Genomic DNA, 22,544 nt, shown 5'->3' with positions numbered 1-22,544 from the left:
TGTATGATCGGGGTTGTGGAAGGAGGGGAGGGGACACGTATTATGTATATGTTGAACTTCTTTGGCGCCGTACGTAGCCAACCGCGCTCATCGGAAGCGTGGAAGGACAACCAACTGAACACAAAAAGCTGTTTTAAAGAAATGCGTTATAAATATAGATGATTTTAAAGTTTATAGCTCCAGTGGTGAAGGGTTCTTAAAATATTCTTAGAGATACAGGTTTGGTCCGATCTTTGTGTGGGCCTAACCCACAGATTGATGATTTATAATACTGGCTATGAAGGCAGACTACGTTTGCTGAGTGCAATTTAATGATCTGTGATGCGTGCGCGTCTGTGCCCAGCCCTGCGTCCCATCTGCAGTCACTTCAAACAGAAGTGGTGCCTGCAGAAGTGACTCAAGACTCCGGTGAAGAAGTGACTTGAGGAAGGTTATGGACAGCCTCCGCCAACCACCACCCACCAAAGGGAGCATAGGTTCACCACCTACTCCCCTCCCATACCTGCCCATTCATACCGACTGACCCACCCATCCTACCCAAGCCCTTGACTCTTACACAAATTCTCATCATCGGTGCAATACTATCTTTTCGCCGTTCATTAAGTTCCTCACCCCCTACTCCTATGCCAATTTCCTGCAAATTACGCCATTCGGACCCTTGCGTGCATGAGTGTGTCATCGTGTGACAGAGTGAGTGTCGTGATGCAAGTGGGTGGGCAGGTTTGCCGGCGTCTGTCCATAATGTTTTTCTGAACTTCTCGGCATTAACACAAATGACGATGAATGAACACGACCTGGAAAACAAAATCTACCACGAATAGCAAAAAATATATATATTCTTTTTTTAAAACGAACCCTGACATTAATCGTAAAACAAATATATCTGGTGGCGATGGAAGCACGCACACGGATTCCGATTCTGAAATTTGGGGGAGTAAATCAATTTGGTGGCTGAAATTAGTCTGTGATGAAATCTGTTAAAGAAAATATATTAACATTTTAATCATAATGGGACTTAGGAATCGACTGTTCGACTGGACAGAAACCAAAAATAAATCAGCTGGATTGGGATGGTGGGTGCAACGCCAATGGGAGTTTGATTCACAGATTAATATAAATACACGAATGATATCTGGGTTACAAACGCCCCTCCCCATCTCTGTGTGTGCCCCCCTCCCACTGCACTGAGTATACACCTATCGTTACTTAGCACTTGTCAGCTCCAGAGTTTTGTTTTAACCGGTCGTGAAGTGAGGACACCTCCAAATCCTCCTCCAAGAATTCGAGATCATTGTGGGTCAAAGATCTGGTTGACTTTGGCCCCAAAACGTTTGATAGTGGTCGATCGAACATTTTCGACACCGGATTATGTGTGTCTGCTCACGCCAAGTGTCATTAACAGCTGTCGTGGTTTTGTCATTCACGATTATGATTTCATTGGCCGGCAATTCACTGTGGATAACGGATGTTAAGTTACGAGTGGCTTAACGATTGAATTCCTCGGCCGATGAGATGGGACAGGTGTCTGTTGGATAGTTTGATGAAGGTTGTTTATTCGGGATTGATCCGACGCGACTTGGGTGGGTATGTTCTGTGAAACGTCCTTCTTGTGTTCCGGATTAAAATAAAAATCTGTACTCACTGCCCTTACGCGCGCCATTGCGTCATAAACCAACTACCGTGTATGTGCATGCAAACGGGTGCGTGGAGTACATTGTTACACACCAACTTTCACATGACCCAATCGTTAACCAAAGCAACCAAAGTATGGAAATCGTACACAGTAGTAAACTGTTTACCTTCTAGTCCATTCACATATAAAAGAGATTAACCTGCCAGACACCTGGTCACCCAGAATCTTCAGTGCAGTTAAATTGTTACGTCTTGAATTACAGATACAGCTTCGACAGATTCAGCATAGCCACACAGCACATTAGCTTCACAAGAATTCTATGAAAGGGAAAAACCAGAGGAATCAGAGAAAAATCCACGCAAGCACGGGCAGAACATGCAAACTTCAAATATACAGTCGTTTAGAGTCGGGATCGAACCCACATGCCCCTGTATACCATGCAAGGTAGTTAACATACTGCCATTATGGCGATATGCTGGGAGACCAGCACTGAGGCTTCACGCCTGTAGTCTCTAACTTTAGGTAATATGCTGATCTGCCCTTATTGGACTTATGTGAAAAAGAGCTTCATAGCTGATCCATTCCTCTAGTCTAAATAAAGATTCTGATTCTATTGGCATTTGCAATATATTGCTACAGGATACTGCGTCTAAACTGGAGCCATATAGTAACCAATGTCGAAGTAAGAAAAGGATCGCGCATAAAAGAAGACGAATTGATGATGCAGGCAGTAATGAGAAGGAAACTTGCACTATCCGGACACACATGAGGATGGACAAAAGAAAAATGTAAATTATGTTAGGCAAAATTGAAGGAACCAGAAAGAGGAAGACACCCACTACGGGACCTCTGGTCATGGATCAAATTAAATAAACAAAAAACTTTTATTTTTATCAATTTGAACCTATCTACGTGAATTTGATTTCTCTCCGCCTGATGACGACCACTTGTGTTGCGATGGAAACGTAGTTTTATTTTTATTAATTTAACTTATCTATGTGACTTTACCGAAAGATGCAAATAATATGAATTTCTGAAGTCACGAAAGCTTTAAGTCAATATCTTTTTCGTACATCATGGGAGGCGTGGGGGAGATTGGAAGCAACAGTTTGTACAGATTATGTCTTAGTTGAATGTCAAGGTTTTTCAATTATTCCATGGCAGCAGTAGCTGCTGTACGGATTGCAGCGATACCGCCAGGGTGTGGAGTAGAAGGTGCAACTCTTCGGCTATGGGTTTGACGGTTTGGTGCTTCACCACGGTCGCAGTTTGGCGATTCTTTGACATTTTCTATTCATGGAACGACGTGTACGCCGAGAGTCTCCCGTGCTTGCTTCCAAGCGCGGTTCAGTGTGGGTCCATAGCTGTCGTCAATGACAAAGGATCCCGGTTACTTCCACGGTTGTGTGGTCGATTATTTTTTTGCTACGTTCATAGATGCCCCCACCATTCGGACCAATAGATTGTGACGATGAGACACTGCCCTATGTACCTGTGTATGTTGAACTTCTTTCAGACGGTAGGTAGCCAACCATACAAATCCCAGGATGCTGGGAAGAACAAGAAACCAAATACAAAATCAGTTTTAAAGAAATGTTTTTACTACGCGTTTTCCTGTGTTCCTTGCTGCCCAAAGCCATCATGCTAAACCACACAATGGAAAGATGTCGGCGTGGGGAAGAAATCAACTTATTTTAAAAGTGTTTTGAAAACAACGGTTTTATTCAACGGTTCGATTAACGGTCGAGAAGTACGTCAATGGCGCCTGAGACACGTGGCGCCTGTTTTTGTGCGAGCCGATTCCACAGTTTAGGGACCGCGGCGTTTTTTACATACACAAATATATAAATAATAAGGCGTTCAAGCAAAATGTCAATTGCTAACACTTTATTCAAAAGTACTCTCCTGAGTCACTTTTGTATCTAAAACATTAACAATTTTTACATTATCAAGTAAAACCGACTGAGCAACCTGGCTATCACAGATCACAGCTCAAGGAAATGAGACAAATAATAGTGTGAGACAAATAATAGTGTTCTGATAACGAATACATAAACTACCCTTTTCATTATCTGAATCAACAATGAAAGTATTCTGTACCTATCAACGCATTAATCTGAATTTCAAGTCCGAGGATACAGGGCGGCCATTCTGCGCATTTTAAAAATGAAAACTGAAAAAATAAAAAACATTTAACAATCGAATGGCCTCTGTTTTGTTTGTTTGTTCACAAACCATAATGTATTAATCACCTTCCGATTACTGTATACGCCTGCATTCACCTCCGATTGACCAACAACAAAGAAGTTATTGATGCTTGTGAACGTAATTCAACAAAGGCGGCCATTGAGGGGGATCTCGGACGCCTTTTAGTTTTGAAACACTTTGGGGGCCAAAAAACGAGGCCCAGCCAATTACACAAAAATAAACACCGAAAGTTCAGATCTCGTCCCTGCAAGTTGCCAAGAGACACCACATCGGCCCAAACGCCAAGCAACATCACGCTGCTCAATCCTCCCATAGACTGAATCAAGCAAAGAGGTGCTTTGTGGATGGACAGTATGTTGAAATTATTTTGCAGTGTACATAGTCAACCATTTTGAGACCGCCGCTGTCAAAAATCGCCAGAGCTGCACATTCAAATGCCCAGAATCGACTATGAGCGCATATATTCATCATTCATTATGCCTTCCAAGCCTCCCTTGCATCACAGGGGGAAAGGGTGAAATCTGATTAATGCCGGAACACAAGAACGACCCAACAGATGTCACTACTCAATAAAATCAACAGTCAGCATTGCTTTTTATTGAGATATTCTAATTTGACAATATTAATGAGTGTCAATGATGTCCAGTAATTTTGTATGGGTCTCTGCAGCCAAACCGCTAGAGCATGAATCCGTGCAGGTGCCTGTCTGGGCGTGGCCTATACACGTGCACGTGCGGCTCAGGAGCCAATCCCCGAGTCGCCGTTTTGCGTCACGTGACGGAGCACGCGACCGACCCTGTCAATTACACACCGAGAACGCAACGGCAGCAAGATGCAGGGCAAGACAAATACTACTGGGCACCGATGGACTGAAACAAAATCCCCAGCTTTGTTCGGTTTAACATTCAGTCCAAATAATAAAGTCTGTTTTGGGGGTTAGATCCCTTGAATATGAATGTCTCATTCAGATTCTGCCTTCTCGACAGACCTGTTCTCCACCTATAGACGGCTGCTTGCGTTGTGGCCGAAACGTCGTGAGAATTTATTTTATTTTATTATTTTCCTTCCACGCGACTTTACCAAAAGAACCAAGAAGAAATATGAATGTCTCGTTAACCCACCACCAGCCGACAGAATACGTTAACAGGTTTGTCACGCAAACGAAACGTATTAAGTTACTTCGGCACTCGCTGGTGTTGTAAATGTTGTGGATTCAGAGAAAATAGGACTGCGTGTCTTTGTCGTGTGAATATACTTTACGTGTGTGCATTTGGAAATATGACCGTACTGTATATATGCGTTGGTGTGTTCATGTGTATGTTTTAATTAGTGATGTGCACTATAAAAACGTTGCCACTGGTGGAGACAAAGGCGGTCGGAAGTGTTGGCCACAAACTCCCTCGTGTGCGATGTGGGCCGACAAGTGCTGGCTAACAGCACTTGCCCCAACAATCTGTTAAGGCTATACGGGGGAGCTTTGTCTAATTAATGTACAAAGCTCATGCGAATATATATTTGCATGTATATGTCTGTGTATGCTCTATCAGTCCCTCCAGAAAAACGCGGAGTTTTTTGGTGATTGTTGCGGGCAAAAATCGTTGATTATGCGGCACGTTTTCTTAAAAAATGCGATGGAATATGCGGGATATTTATGCAATTTTATGCGATTAAATTGCGGGAACTTGCAAAAATTGCGGGAACTTGCAAAAACTGCGGTTTGATGAAAAAGAGAAAAAAAAGTGATTCCCCAACACCCTATTCACTAGTCTACTACTTTAATGTAAAGAGTCATTTCTTATTACTTCCTATGATAAGCAAGCATACTACATCACAGAAAGTTCTGGGAATATTTAAGTTCTCATCTTGTTTTATTTCAGACCTTAACAAACAGATGGCTCAAACTTACAAAACATTGAGTCGAACAAGTTCTGTAGCTTTACAAAATGAATATGCTACAACTTCTGTAAAAATGAATAAATAAAATATTAAAAATAAAATGTGTGCTTCCTGTTTTACAGAGGTAGCTATACAAAACAGACATCTTCTGTTAAAATAAGTGTTTTCAGTGCACAGTAACGTAAGCAATACAGTAACAGTACAGTCTTACAGTAATGTAAATTTACATACTACTAACAAAAAAGTGCAATCTTACAACTGTAATGAGTGACGTCACTTAATAACGTTCCATGGCAACAGGGGAAATGGCTGCGCTTGTGTGAAGTAAACGCAACATTTTTCAACTTTCTGCTAAGATATATGTGACTTTTTGCAACGAAAATGCGGGGATTATGAAATCATGCAAGCCCGCATATTTTGCGCGCGGAAATCTGCAATTTATGCGGCGAAAGTGCGGCGTATTTGAAAAACGCGCGCCCCGCATAAATATGCGGACTTTGGCTGATTTTGCGTGGAATCTTGCGATCGCATAATCGCGTTTTTCTGGAGGGACTGGCTCTATGTGCGTGTGTGTCAGAATTCATCTGAATCGGTGTATGTATGTGGCAAGCTGTTAACTACCTCGCCTTGTACACAGGAAATCGTGGGCTCGATCTCGACCCTAATGCCTGTATATTTGGAGTTTGCATGTTCTCCCCGTGGTCGTGGATTTTTTTTATCCAGGTTCTCTAGTTTTTCCCTCCGCATTAAGAAACATGCGTTTCGAGTGGCTGCTGCTACAGTTTTACACGTGTTAAGCCACTTCATTAGCCAATCATTTGTGGCACGTCACTTCTGAAAAAGTGCTACCCATCGCTCAGTGCGTCTTACCTGAAAAAATAAAAAATAAACTTTTTTTAAATGTGAAAGTAAATATAAGCTTATAAAAGTATGTGTACATATACACAGAATGTGTGCTTATGCGTGATGAACGGTGGCCAGGAAAAACAGGTTGTGCGTGGTGGCGGTTACAGAAGGCCAAGTCAGGTTGTGAGTTGAATGGTTAAAAGCAAACCCACCCCCCCCTAAAAACTAGTGCAAAACTAATATTAAGATCAATGAAATTAAATAGATTACTATATAAAAGGGTGAAAAAGATACGAAATAACAGCAGCCGGCAACAGAGGCATGCTTGCTTCTGCAGCCGTCTGGAACACTATTCCGATACTAGGAAAGCACTGGGAGCTGTGCGCTCTTAAATCTCGATTGATAACCAATTTCTAGAGAACTGCTTTTCGTGTTTAGTTGATTGTCCTTCCCTCGCACCTCTAATTAGCACGTTTTCAAACGTACGGTGCAGAAGAAGTTCAACATACATACACACGCTTTGGTTTTTTCAGTAAAGTCACAGTTCCTGCAGTCACGAAAGCTCCAAATCATTCATACACACATTCTTGTCCACGTCCCCTGCTGGTCTCATTCAATTTGGATGATTTCCTAAAACAATAATACCTCGATTTGCGTCACCTCAATCCCATACTTGCGTCGTCCACAGCATCGTTCATCCTTTCTCATTATCCGTCGTCTCTCAGCCTTCGCCTCCACCACCGTACCCTGTAGACCGCTTCATCAGCCACTTCGTTGTACTATCATTTGTGATGGCCAGGTTGCTTCTGAAAAAGAGCCATATTATCAGTGGACCTTACCTGGTAAAAAATAATAATTTAGTTTGAGTTTAATATCGAGGCAAATGAAACATTTAGTGGTATCGAGTGGAAATGTACTGAAACTGAAGTAAAAAAAACCCAAAACCCCATAAATATTTGGAGAGGCTTCAATGCCTCCCGTATTTTGACAGGAAATAGACGCGGTTGTTTGCTTTTGTCGTTTGCCAGCGCTACACTGGAGCTATTGAGGCTAGGTCTTGTCTTGGCTGGGTCAAAGCCAAGCCATCCCCTGGTTGCTGCCTTTAAAAGCTGGGGCTCAAACTCCAGGCTCGTCACTCCGAAGTGAAGCTTCATCAGCCTCAACTCAAGCCCTTCTTTCTTGTCGTCGACAGCGAAAGCAGAAAACCCCGAAAGCAAAATGGCCGCCGCTATTCAAGCTCTCCTCGTCCTCGCCCTCTTTCACCTCGCCACTGCGACGCGTAAGTTGGATGGAATCTCTGTGTGAGTGTGAGTCTGTATTTTTGTGTGTCTATCTGTGGATCTCTGTGAGTGCGAGACTGCGTCTGACTTTGAGTGTCTATGGATGTCTCTGTGCGAGTCTGTGTGGTGGTGAGGATTTTTATCCAGGTTCTCTAATTTCCCCCTCCACATTCAGAAACATGTGTTTAGAGTGTTTGGCTGCTGCTATACATTTCCACATCAGCCACTTTGTTAAGCTATCAATCGTGACCAGGTCGCTTCTGAAAAAGAGCTACATAGCTCAGTCGACCTTACATGGTAAAATAAAAAAAAGATTAAGTCTGTGCATCTATTTGTGTGTCCGTGTGTATGCTTCTATGGCTGTCTTAACCTTTTTGATTTCTGTGGTGCTGGTCATTTACCCGCTTGTGTGCCGTTACTTACCTAAATAATTACTACTCGTGAACAACACTTGCCCCAACAGTTTAAGGCTATAGGGGGAATCCTTGTGGGAGCAATGTGGTGTAGTGTGTAGCGCACTGTGCTATAAACCGGTGACCTAAGTTCGATTCCCACTCACAACTAATAACGGTGGAGAATATTTGAACTGGTCCTGGGCCTTTCTTTCACTCATCATTAAAAATAATTGTAGGGGTCAGTGTATGGACATCACCAGTGGGGAGACCAAGGCTGTTATGCCTTCTAACAGCACTTGCCCTAACATGCTATGCAGGCAATGAAGGGGATTGTTTTTGTCTCTGTGTCTATTTGTGTTGCGTGCGTGTCTCTGCCTTGCCACAGCTGTCGTTGGCAAGCAGACTGTGAGCACTGTATCTACGGGATTCCTGGGCCACCCTGTGGGTGAGTGAGATTCATTACAACTCAGCGCCACTACACTCACTCACTGAATCACAATGCGAAACGGTCTAAACAGTGCTGTTGCCAGTGCATTGGAAAAATGTGAATGAATGGAGTGCCCAATTAGTGCGGTTATGATGGCTCGAACCTCGATTAACACGGTTGGCTATGAAGGGTGCGAAAGATGTTCAACATAGTGACAGTCATATCGTATATTATATTGCTCTAAGGCGATTTTAGTTAACGTGTTGCATGGTCTAAAATCTAAATAGACATGTGGATGACGGGGCATGATGAGAAAGCCCAAATAAGTGACCTCCAATTAAATAAATAAAAACCTGTAACTTGAAAAAAATGGCGACATGTTAAAAACACACACACACAACCCATATAAAGGAGGGACCATTCAAAGAAATGAAAGCATAGGCCAGCAGGCAGCATAGTTCAGCAGTCGGCAGAATCTTAATTGTTTAAATGTGGCCACAGGCCAACACGCACGCTCATATTCTCACGCGTACATAGTCGCTCACATCCTAATACTCACTCACATTTTCATGCACCCACTCACACATGCTCACAAACACACATTCTTACATGCACATAAACTCTCATTTGTGTACGCATTTGAACGTGTTTTTTTTACAATGTGTCTCCCTACCTCCCGATGTCTCATCGTTAACCCGTGGACAACTTATAGTGGGTAAAGCGTTGGCCCATTTTACTCACATCAGTCTCACGAATAATCCTGTTCTATATACATCTATATGCAACGCATGATAGAGCCTGAACCCACATTCTCCATTCTATTCCCTCTCGCTATTATAGGAGGCCTGGGCTATGGAGGCCTGGGCTATGGAGGCCTAGGCTATGGAGGCCTGGGCTATGGAGGTCTGGGCTATGGAGGTCTGGGCTATGGAGGTCTGGGCTATGGTGGTCTGGGCTATGGTGGTCTCGGCTATCACGGAGCGGCCCTTGGAGGTGCCTACACGCACCATGCTGGTAACAGATCCATACACTATGCCACACACTCGACCACCCGTACAAAACAAGTCATGGTCAAATTAGCATTGGAAATTCCACACTCCCATGGCAAGGGGAGATTTGATTCACACGACAAACCACTGTTGATCTTCCCTACTAAGTGTACTTGTTTTAGCCATCAACCAAGATTTTAACTCTCAACTTCATGATTGCGAGCTGCTCAGCTCTATGGCGGAGCCACCTGGTCAGTTAGGCTCAGCTGCTCTCTAAACGAACATCAGCACCCGCCCTCTTCGGACAGCCACGCCCACTCGACCCATCTGGACCAGTCAAAGCAGAGCGGTTGGTAGACCCACTAAGATATGCAGCTATTTTTCAGAAGCGACCTGGCCACAAACGATAGCCCAACGAAATGTGGAAAATTAAATCAGGCAAACACTCTGAACGCATGTTTCTAAATGTGGAGGTGAAATAAAACCCCCATGTGACCACCACGGGGGAGAACACACAAACTCCAAATATACAACATGCATCGTCTGGGTCGGAATCGAACCCATGACCTCCTCTATACCAGGCGAGGTAGTTAACATCTCAACCACCGTTTCACATCAATCCCCTGTCAACCTCACATCGAATCTCTTCCCCCCGCCCATTAAACACAGAACTGTCTTTCCCTAGCAGCTGAGCTCGTTCACCCTTATGGTGGGCTCGGATACCATGCACCCCTATCACCGCGGTGGGTATGCTGCACGTGCATGCCCTTGCATGTGCCCCCCACCCCTACCTAATTGTTTGAATTAAATCTTAAATCCCCTCCCCTACTAACACCATCACCACGACACCCAAAGATGAACGTGAGTCACGAGCAAAATTGGTTTGCCATGATTGCAGTCAATATTGAATCTATTACGGTAGAGGGGAGTGGAAAAATGTATGTATAGGAATAAGGATAAATCCTATTCTGAAGAATAGGTTTTCCCATTTTTTCTGGCAACAAAACAGATGTTAAGATGTTAAAACACCAAACTTAAACCTTTTGCAAGGAATTATGTCTGCATTAACCACATGTTCTTGTGGTGAAAATACAAACAAAAAACATGTTCTGAAAATATATGATGCATTGTCTTTGAAACTGATTGGTCCACACCAGAGAAAGCTTTCTTTAGAGCTTAGTCTCAAACACAGTGTTAGACCAGAGGACGCCAAATCCTATTCTTATTCTCATCATGGATGAAGGTGCAGCAATACAACTGCCACTGGTGGCAGGTGCCTCAATGAGAGGTGAGCTATACAGGATATTTGATTTATCCGGTCTAATTTTCAATGCCGAACGTAGGAGTTCACGAGGTGGGAGTCACTTCTCACAGTTCCCCTCCACCGCACGCAATCTGGCGATCGGCAAAAATTGTGCCAAGCCCATTTCATATTTCCGGGTGAAGAGATGCAGAACTGCATTTCCCCAATGAAATCATATCTCAGAAGTTAAGCAGATCTAGAGCCTGGATAGCTCTTAGATTGGGCGACAAACCGCCAAGCATGGACCGGGTGTCAAGGGCTGTATAATTGGTTATGTAAAGTTATTGCCACGTTAATTCAGTAGCGACCGGTTCTATTTGTGCGGAATATTTTCGCTTCAAAACGCAAAGGCTCAAACGTTCGGGAATGTTGCGTCGGTGGTGTATGGGGATTTAAATAGTCTAATCTTTAACGATCATCATCGATATCATTAATTTCAACAACCACTGTTGTTGTTTTATAATGAAACCTAACCGGTAGTTTGTCCGAGGTTAAAGCAACAGCAACCGATGACAAGACGGTAGTTGGGCCATGAGTATTTTGTGGAATAAAAATGACGTTTCGATCACAACACAAGCAATGACGATCGCTTGTGTTGTGATCGAAACCTCGTAATTTAATTAAATTTACTTTTCGTTTTCATATTTTTTTATATCTACGTGATTTTACCGAAATAACCAAGAATATGAATTCCTGCAGTTTTAAGTCAAAACACAAAACACGTACCTAGCCAACTGTGCTAATCGGAGGTGTGGAGGAAGGACAACTAAAGACGAGAAGCAGTTCGCAAGAAATCAGTTTTCAATCTAGATGATGTAAAATTACCATGCCTCCAGTGGCTTCCTAATATCGGAAGAGCGTTGCAAATGGCCGCAAGAGTGCATCTGAAAGGGCCGCGCGATGATGCGGTGACGGTCTTTGTTCGATGGCCAGCCAAAAGCCGCTGCGAGCGTGTGTATGTTAGAACAACTATCACACCCGTACGTTGCAAACCGTGCTAATTCGAAACGTGCGGAGGGAGTGTAGCTGGGCGAGGTTTAATGTTTAACCACCATTTAACCCTCCATCCTGTGTGTGTTGTTTGCAGCCCTCGGCGGACTCGGCTACCCCCTCGGCATTGGCGCTGGTGTGGTGGCTCCTCACGCGGTGAAAGGCAAAATCGGTGAGGGTTTCTCTTTCCCGCCGGCAAATTCCCGGCGCATAAATGTTCCTTCGTTTATACAGCTACGGAGTGTGTGTTTAATGCGTGTATTAAGGACTGTGCTCGTTGACTGTTGGATGCGTCATTTACTCTCAACAAAGTCTGTTGTGGTCAATATTATATTGTAACACGCACGTGAATCTCCGTTAACCTTTGACTGCGATATGTGCTGTGTATGCAGCTGCCCCGTTGGCGCCTTTTGTTGGTGCCATCTAGGTCGTCACCGGTAAGTGAAGGTCGCAGAGACACCATAGGCTCATGCAGAGACCCGTACACTAAGACAGAGACTCATACACCTACCCAGACTCCCAAAACACTTCTCGAGAGACCCATAACTGTTCCCAGACATCCATAGACTTACAAAAACCAGACCTATGCAGAGATCCTCAAACTTGAGAAAATAATAGCCAAACCTCCCGAACCGAATATAACCTTCCAAAATAGAGTATTGAAGCTTCTGGGTGGATTTGTGGCAAAGCGATTAAAAGTGTAGAGATGCACATTCCTCGACACAGTGGAGGGACACGTGGATTAGAGAACACATGAAGGTTATTGTCCCCCAACGACAACAATAGGGGTAACGCTCACAACAATGACCAGAGCAACCACATGGATGATAAAATGTGGTAAGTTAACACAGTGATGAGAACATCTGCAAGTCATCTCAGTCAGTACATAGCAGCTCGGTTTGTAACCATGACCTGCCACACATCACCTGACCCAGTCAACGTGCACTAGCCTTGCAAAGCACCATTGTGACGTCACCATCATTTAGTGGTGATTCGACAGGGGCTGTTGTTGCTGTTGTCTAAATGTGTCGTGGGTGTTTGTATGTCCGTGTACAGTGACAGGAGAATTGCTGGGCGATCGTTGACTTGCCACACCAGGTAACTATTCCATGCAAATGTGTTCCATTATTCTTGGCACTAGTTGGCCCATGCCCGCATTTGCGGCGTTAAAAGTTCGTGCTGCCTTCTGAACTTATTTGACGCGATGTTTAATTTCCTTAGATCATCTGGAAAGTTCGTGGTTCACGAATTCCTCCTCTGTATGCGGAGTTTTATTCCCCAGGCCCCGACGCCTTTATCATTATGCCTCACCCATCCCCCAGACACAAGCATGGCTTGTTCTTTTAAAAGGAAGTGCAATTATTTTCACCCCACGTGGGAACTAGAAACTCTGGGCTAAACCCGAGTCGATTTCAGTGAGAAATTGTTAGAGTGTATGATCGGGGTTGTGGAAGGAGGGGAGGGGACACGTATTATGTATATGTTAAACTTCTTTGGCGCCGTACGTAGCCAACTGCGCTCATCGGAAGTGTGGGAGGACAACCAACTGAACACAAAAAGCTGGTCTAAAGAAATGAGTTATCAATCTAGATGATGTAAAAGTTTATAGCTCCAGTGGTAAAGAGTTCTTATAGGATTCTTAGAGATACAGATTTGGTCTGATCTTTGTGTAGGCCTAACCCACAAATTGATTATTTATAATGCTGGCCATGAAGGCAGATTACGTTTGTTGAGTGCAATTTAATGATCTGTGATGCGTGCGCGTCTGTGCCCAGCCCTGCGTCCCTTCTGCAGTCTCTTCAAACAAAAGTGGTGACTGAGGAAGTGACTCCAGACTCTGGTGAAGAAGTGACTTGATGAAGGTTATGGACAGCCTCCGTCAACCACCACCCACCAAAGGGAGCATAGGTTCACCACCTACTCCCCTCCCATACCTGCTCACTCATTCCGACTGACCCACCCATCCTACCCAAGCCCTTGACTCTTAGACAAATTTTCATCATCGGTGCAATGCTATCTTTTTGCCGTTCGTTAAGTTCCTGACCCCTACTCCCATGTCAATTTCCTGCAAGTTACGCCATTCGGACCCTTGAGTGCGTGAGTGTGTCATCGTGTGAGAGTGTCGTGATGCAAGTGGGTGGGCGGGTTTGCCGGCATCTGTCCATAATGTTTTTCTGAACTTCTCGGCATTAACACAAATGACGATGAATGAACACGACCTGGAAAACAAAATCTACCACGAATAGCAAAATATATATATATTTTAAAAAGAACCCTGACATTAATCGTAAAAAACTAAAATCTGGTGGCGAGGGAAGCACGCACACGGATTCCGATTCTGAAATTTGGGGGAGTAAATAAATTTGGTGGCTGAAATTAGTCTGTGATGAAAGCTGTTAAAGAAAAGATATTAACATTTTAATCATAATGGGACTTAGGAATCGACTGTTCGACTGGACAGAAACCAAAAATAAATCAGCTGGATTGGGATGGTGGGTGCAATGCCAATGGGAGTTTGATTCACAGATGAATATATATACGAATGATATCTGGGTTCCAAACGCCCCCTCCCCCATCTCTGTGTGTGCCCCCCTCCCACTGCACTGAGTATACACCTATCGTTACTTAGCTCTTGTCAGCTCCAGAGTTTTGTTTTAACCGGTCGTGAAGTGAGGACACCTCCAAATCCTCCTCCAAGAATTAGAGATCATTGTGGGTCAAAGATCTGGTTGACTTTGGCCCCAAAACGTTTGATAGTGGTCGGTCGAAAATTTTCGACACCGGATTGTGTGTGTCTGCTCACGCCAAGTGTCATTAACAGCTGTCGTGGTTTTGTCATTCACGATTATGATTTCATTGGCCGGCAATTCACTGTGGATAACGGATGTTAAGTTACGAGTGGCTTAACGATTGAATTCCTCGGCCGATGAGATGGGACAGGTGTCTGTTGGATAGTTTGATGAAGGTTGTTAAGTTCTGGATTGATCCGACGCGACTTGGGTGGGTATGTTCTGTGAAACGTCCTTCTTGTGTTCCGGATTAAAATAAAAATCTGTACTCACTGCCCTTACGCGTGCCATTGCGTCATAAACCAACTACCGTGTATGTGCATGCAAACGGGTGCGTGAAGTACATTGTTACACACCAACTCTCACATGACCCAATCGTTAACCAAAGCAACCAAAGTATGAAATCGTACACAGTAGTAAACTGTTTACCTTCTAGTCCATTCACATATAAAAGAGATTAACCTGCCAGACACCTGGTCACCCAGAATCTTCAGTGCAGTTAAATTGTTACGGCTTGAATTACAGATACAGCTTGTACAGATTCAGCATAGCCACACAGCACATTAGCTTCACAAGAATTCTATGAAAGGGAAAAACCAGAGGAATCAGAGAAAAATCCATGCAAGCACGGGCAGAACATGCAAACTTCAAATATACAGTCGTTAAGAGTCGGGATCGAACCCACATCCTCCTGTATACCAGGCAAGGTAGTTAACATACTGCCATTATGGTGATATGCTGGGAGACCAGCACTGAGGCTTCACGCCTGTAGTCTCTAACTTTAGGTAATATGCTGATCCACCCTTATTGGACTTATGTGAAAAAGAGCTTCATAGCTGATCCATTCCTCTAGTCTAAATAAAGATTCTGATTCTATTGGCATTTGCAATATATTGCTACTGGAGCCATAGAGTAACCAATGTCGAAGTAAGAAAAGGATCGCGCATAAAAGAAGACGAATTGATGATGCAGGCAGTAATGAGAAGGAAACTTGCACTATCCGGACACACATGAGGATGGACAAAAGTAAAATGTAAATTATGTTAGGCAAAATTGAAGGAACCAGAAAGAGGAAGACACCCACTACGGGACCTCTGCCCTTGGAATCATGATTCTTCTATCGTATATTCTTTGGGTCTTTCGGTAAAGTCACGGAGATAGGTTCAAATCATGATTCTTCTATCGTATATTCTTTGGGTCTTTCGGTAAAGTCACGGAGATAGGTTCAAATTAAATTAAATAAACAAAAACTATTTTATTTTTTATCAATTTGAACCTATCTACGTGAATTTTTTTCTCTCCGCCTGATGACGACCACTTGTGTTGCGATGGAAACGTAGTTTTATTTTTTATTAATTTAACTTATCTACGTGACTTTACCGAAAGATGCAAATATTAATTTCTGCAGTCACGAAAGCTTTAAGTCAATATCTTCTTTCGTACATCATGGGAGGCATGGGGGAGATTGGAAGCAACAGTTTGTACAGATGATGTCTTAGTTGAATGTCAAGGTTTTTCAATTATTCCATGGCAGCAGTAGCTGCTGTACGGATTGCAGCAATACCGCCAGGGTGTGGAGTGGAAGGTGCAACTCTTCGGCTATGGGTTTGACGGTTTGGTGCTTCACCACGGTCGCAGTTTGGCGATTCTTTGACATTTTCTATTCATGGAACGACGTGTACGCCGAGCGTCTCCCGTGCTTGCTTCCGAGCGCGGTTCAGTGTGGGTCCATAGCTGTCGTCAAAGACAAAGGATCCCGGTTACTTCCACGGTTGTGTGGTCGATTATTATTTTTGCTACGTTCATAGATGCCCCCACCATTCGGACCAATAGATTGTGACGATGAGACACTGCCCTATGTACGTGTGTATTTTAAACTTCTTCAGACGGTAGGTAGCCAACCATACAAATCGCAGGATGCTGGGAAGAACAAGAAACCAAATACAAAATCAGTTTCAAAGAAATGTTTTTACTACGAGTTTTCCTGTGTTCTCTGCTGCCCAAAGTCATCATGCTAAACCACACAATGGAAATGTCGGCGTGGGGTAGAAATAAACTTATTTAAAAAAGTTTTGAAAACAACGGTTCGATTAACGGGTCGAGAAGTACGTCAATGGCGCCTGAGACACGTGGCGCCTGTTTTTGTGCGAGCCGATTCCACAGTTTAGGGACCGCGGCGTTTTTACATACACAAATATATAAATAATAAGGCGTTCAAGCAAAATGTCAATTGCTAACACTTTATTCAAAAGTACTCTCCTGAGTCACTTTTGTATCTAAAACATTAACCATTTTACATATCAAGTAAGACCGACTGAGCAACCTGGCTATCACAGATCACAGCTCAAGGAAATGAGACAAATAATAGTGTGAGACAAATAATAGTGTTCTGATAACGAATACATAAACACCCTTTTCATTATCTGAATCAACAATGAAAGTATTCTGTACCATCAACGCATTAATCTGAATTCCAAGTCCGAGGATACAGGGCGGCCATTCTGTGCAGTTTAAAATGAAAAATTAACCCGTAAAAACAAAGTTTCTCACTATAAATCCTTTATATTCGTGGCGGCTAGAGTCCTCTCGTCCTCTGGCTTGAGATGGCTGCCACCTATGGGTCAGATGATTGCCTGCCACCATTAAGCAATTGGTAATTAAATATATAAAAAAAATCCTAAAAAGTGTAAAGTTATGGAAAAATTTTCACGAAAATAAATTGTCACGCACAACGAGTCTGTGTGCAAAATGTCAGCTCGATTGGATAACGGTAAGTGGGTTAAAAAACGACCGAAAGATTTGCACGGTCGTAAGCGCGCAAGCAAGCAAGCAAGTGAACTTAATATAAAGGATTTAAAACTGAAAATACATAAAATAAAAAAAAATTAACCCGAATAATGGCCTGTTTTTTGTTTGTTCACAAACCATAATGTATTAATCACCTTCCGATTACTGTATACGCCTGCATTCACCTCCGATTGACCAACAACAAAGAAGTTATTGATGCTTGTGAACGTAATTCAACAAAGGCGGCCATTGAGGGGGATCTCGGACGCCTTTTAGTTTTGAAACACTTTGGGGCCAAAAAACGAGGCCCAGCCAATTACACAAAAATAAACACCGAAAGTTCAGATCTCGTCCCTGCAAGTTGCCAAGAGACACCACATCGGCCCAAACGCCAAGCAACATCACGCTGCTCAATCCTCCCATAGACTGAATCAAGCAAAGAGGTGCTTTGTGGATGGACAGTATGTTGAAATTATTTTGCCAGTGTACATAGTCAACCATTTTGAGACCGCCGCTGCCAAAAATCGCCAGAGCTGCACATTCAAATGCCCAGAATCGACTATGAGCGCATATATTCATCATTCATTATGCCTTCCAAGCCTCCCTTGCATCACAGGGGGAAAAGGGTGAAATCTGATTAATGCCGGAACACAAGAACGACCCAACAGATGTCACTACTCAATAAAATCAACAGTCAGCATTGCTTTTTATTGAGATATTCTAATTTGACAATATTAATGAGTGTCAATGATGTCCAGTAATTTTGTATGGGTCTCTGCAGCCAAACCGCTAGAGCATGAATCCGTGCAGGTGCCTGTCTGGGCGTGGCCTATACACGTGCACGTGCGGCTCAGGAGCCAATCCCCGAGTCGCCGTTTTGCGTCACGTGACGGAGCACGCGACCGACCCTGTCAATTACACACCGAGAACGCAACGGCAGCAAGATGCAGGGCAAGACGAATACTACTGGGCACCGATGGACTGAAACAAAATCCCCAGCTTTGTTCGGTTTAACATTCAGTCCAAATAATAAAGTCTGTTTTGGGGGTTAGATCCCTTGAATATGAATGTCTCATTCAGATTCTGCCTTCTCGACAGACCTGTTCTCCACCTATAGACGGCTGCTTGCGTTGTGGCCGAAACGTCGTGAGAATTTATTTTATTTTATTATTTCCTTCCACGCGACTTTACCAAAAAGAACCAAGAAGAAATATGAATGTCTCGTTAACCCACCACCAACCGACAGAATACGTTAACGGGTTTGTCACGCAAACGAAACGTATTAATTACTTCGGCACTCGCTGGTGTTGTAAATGTTGTGGATTCAGAGAAAATAGGACTGCGTGTCTTTGTCGTGTGAATATACTTTACGTGTGTGCATTTGGAAATATGACCGTACTGTATATATGCGTTGGTGTGTTCATGTGTATGTTTTAATTAGTGATGTGCACTATAAAAACGTTGCCACTGGTGGAGACAAAGCGGTCGGAAGTGTTGGCCACAAACTCCCTCGTGTGCGATGTGGCCGACAAGTGCTCGCTAACACACTTGCCCCACAATCTGTTAAGGCTATACGGGGGAGCTTTGGTCTAATTAATGTACAAAGCGCATGCGAATATATATTGCATGTATATGTCTGTGTATGCTCTATGTGCGTGTGTGTCAGAATTCATCTGAATCGGTGTATGTATGTGGCAAGCTGTTAACTACCTCGCCTTGTACACAGGAAATCGTGGGCTCGATCTCGACCCTAATGCCTGTATATTTGGAGTTTGCATGTTCTCCCCGTGGTCGTGGATTTTTTTTATCCAGGTTCTCTAGTTTTTCCCTCCGCATTAAGAAACATCCGTTCGAGTGGCTGCTGCTACAGTTTTACACGTGTTAAGCCACTTCATTAGCCAATCATTTGTGGGCACGTCACTTCTGAAAAAGTGCTACCCTCGCTCAGTGCGTCTTACCTGAAAAAAATAAAAAATAAACTTTTTTAAAATGTGAAAGTAAATATAAGCTTATAAAAGTATGTGTACATATACACAGAATGTGTGTTTATGCGTGATGAACGGTGGCCAGGAAAAACAGGTTTGTGCGTGGTGGCGGTTACAGAAGGCCAAGTCAGGTTGTGAGTTGAATGGTTAAAAGCAAACCCACCCCCCCCTAAAACTAGTGCAAAACTAATATTAAGATCAATGAAATGAAATAGATTACTATATAAAAGGGTGAAAAAGATACGAATAACAGCAGCCGGCAACAGAGGCATGCTTGCTTCTGCAGCCGTCTGGAACACTATTCCGATACTAGGAAAGCACTGGGAGCTGTGCGCTCGTAATCTCGATTGATAACCAATTTCTAGAGAACTGCTTTTCGTGTTTAGTTGATTGTCCTTCCTCGCACCTCTAATTAGCACGTTTTCAAACGTACGGTGCAGAAGAAGTTCAACATACATACACACGCTTTGGTTTTTTCAGTAAAGTCACAGTTCCTGCAGTCACGAAAGCTCCAAATCATTCATACACACATTCTTGTCCACGTCCCCTGCTGGTCTCATTCAATTTGGATGATTTCCTAAAACAATAATACCTCGATTCACATCTCCCCCTTTTGGCATCGTTTCGCCAAGACTTCATCACTTTATGAATACCGCTCCCCGATTTGCTCACCTCAATCCCATACTTGCGTCGTCCACAGCATCGTTCATCCTTTCTCATTATCCGTTCGTCTCTCAGCCTTCGCCTCCACCACCGTACCCTGTAGACCGCTTCATCAGCCACTTCGTTGTACTATCATTTGTGATGGCCAGGTTGCTTCTGAAAAGAGCCATATTATCAGTGACCTTACCTGGTAAAAAATAATAATTAGTTTGAGTTTAATATCGAGGCAAATGAAACATTTAGTGGTATCGAGTGGAAATGTACTGAAACTGAAGTAAAAAAAACCCAAAACCCCATAAATATTTGGAGAGCTTCAATGCCTCCCGTATTTTGACAGGAAATAGACGCGGTTGTTTGCTTTTGTCGTTTGCCAGCGCTACACTGAGCTATTGAGGCTAGGTCTTGTCTTGGCTGGGTCAAAGCCAAGCCATCCCCTGGTTGCTGCCTTTAAAAGCTGGGGCTCAAACTCCAGGCTCGTCACTCCGAAGTGAAGCTTCATCAGCCTCAACTCAAGCCCTTCTTTCTTGTCGTCGACAGCGAAAGCAGAAAACCCCGAAAGCAAAATGGCCCGCCGCTATTCAAGCTCTCCTCGTCCTCGCCCTCTTTCACCTCGCCACTGCGACGCGTAAGTTGGATGGAATCTCTGTGTGAGTGTGAGTCTGTATTTTGTGTGTCTATCTGTGGATCTCTGTGAGTGCGAGACTGCGTCTGACTATGAGTGTCTATGGATGTCTCTGTGCGAGTCTGTGTGGTGGTGAGGATTTTTATCCAGGTTCTCTAATTTTCCCCTCCACATTCAGAAACATGTTTTAGAGTGTTTGGCTGCTGTTATACATTTCCACATCAGCCACTTTGTTAAGCTATCATCATGACCAGGTCACTTCTGAAAAAAAGCTACATATCTCAGTCGACCTTACCTGGTAAATAAAAAAATATTAAGTATGTGCATCTATTTGTGTGTCCGGTGCACGCCTCTATGGCTGTCTTTATCTTTTTGATTTCTGTGGTGCTGGTCATTCACCCCGCTTGTGTGCCGTTACCTGCTAAATAATTGCTACTCGTGAACGACACTTGCCCCAACAGTTTGTTAAGGCTATAGGGGAATCCTTGTGAAGCATTGTGGTGTAGTGTTTAGCGCACTGTGCTATAAACCCGTGACCTGAGTTCGATTCCCGCGCACAACTAATAACGGTGGAGAATATTTGATCTGGTCCTGGGCCTTTCTTTCACTGAGCATTAAAAATAATTGTAGGGGTCAGTGTATAAACATCACCAGTGGGGAGACAAAGGCGGCTGGCCGTTATGCCTTCTAACAGCACTTGCCCTAACATGCTATGCAGGCTATGAAGGGATTGTTTTTGTCTCTGTGTCGATTTGTGTTGCGTGCATGTCTCTGCCTTGCCACAGCTGTCGTTGGAAAGCAGACTGTGAGCACTTTATCTACGGATTCCTGGGCCACCCTGTGGGTGAGTGAGTTCATTTACAACTCAGCGCCACTACACTCACTCAGAATCACAATGCTAAACGTCTTAACAGTGCTGTTGCCAGTGCATTGGAAAAATGTGAATGAATGGAGTGCCCAATTAGTGCGTTATGATGGCTCTAACCTTTCGATTAACACGGTTGGCTATGTAGGGTGCGAAATATGTTCAACATAGTGACAGTCATATCGTATATTACATTGATCTAAGGCGATTTAGTTAACGTGTTGCATGGTCTAAAATCTAAATAGACACGTGGGCGACGGGGGCATGATGAAAAAGCCCAAATAAGTGACCTCCAATAAAAAAAACTAATCTGTAACTTGCAAAAAAATGGCGACATGTTAAAAACACACAAACAACCCATATAAAGGAGGAATCTTCAAATAAATGAACGCATAGGCCAGCAAGGCAGCATAGTTCAGCAGGGAGCATCTTAATGTTTCAAATGTGGCCACAGGCCAACACGCACACTCATATTGTCACGCGTACATAGTCGCTCACATCCTAACACTCACTCACATTTTCATGCACCCACTCACACATGCTCACAAACACTCACACATTCTTACATGCACATAAACTCTCATTTGTGTACGCATTTGAACGTGTTTTTTACAATGTGTCTCCCTACCTCCCGATGTCTCATCGTTAACCCGTGGACAACTTATATGGGCAAGTCGTTGGCCCATCTTCATCAGTCTCACGAATAATCCTGTTCTATATACATCTATATGCAAGGCATGATAGAGGCTGAACCACTTCTCCATTCAATACCTCTCGCTATTATAGGAGCCTGGCTATGGAGGCCTGGCTATGGAGGCCTGGGCTATGGAGGTCTGGCTATGGAGGTCTGGGCTATGGTGGTCTGG

General features: G+C 43.6%; 1 protein-coding gene across 1 annotated transcript; it reads left to right on the top strand.

The window, feature by feature from the left end:
* Positions 1–7,801: 7,801 nt before the first annotated feature.
* On the top strand, positions 7,802–12,394 carry LOC121852273 (lamprin 0.9-like). Its single transcript, XM_042346366.1, is given in 7 exon segments — positions 7,802–7,862; positions 8,644–8,703; positions 9,565–9,699; positions 10,363–10,402; positions 10,404–10,417; positions 12,065–12,139; positions 12,360–12,394. Coding segments are annotated over 7 exon segments (420 nt in total).
* The last annotated feature ends 10,150 nt before the right edge of the window (positions 12,395–22,544 follow it).

The sequence above is a fragment of the Callorhinchus milii genome, unplaced genomic scaffold, assembly GCF_018977255.1.
Source record: "Callorhinchus milii isolate IMCB2004 unplaced genomic scaffold, IMCB_Cmil_1.0 Scaffold672, whole genome shotgun sequence".
Classification (NCBI taxonomy): Eukaryota; Metazoa; Chordata; class Chondrichthyes; order Chimaeriformes; family Callorhinchidae; genus Callorhinchus; species Callorhinchus milii.
This window is presented reverse-complemented; position numbering and strand designations above follow the sequence as displayed.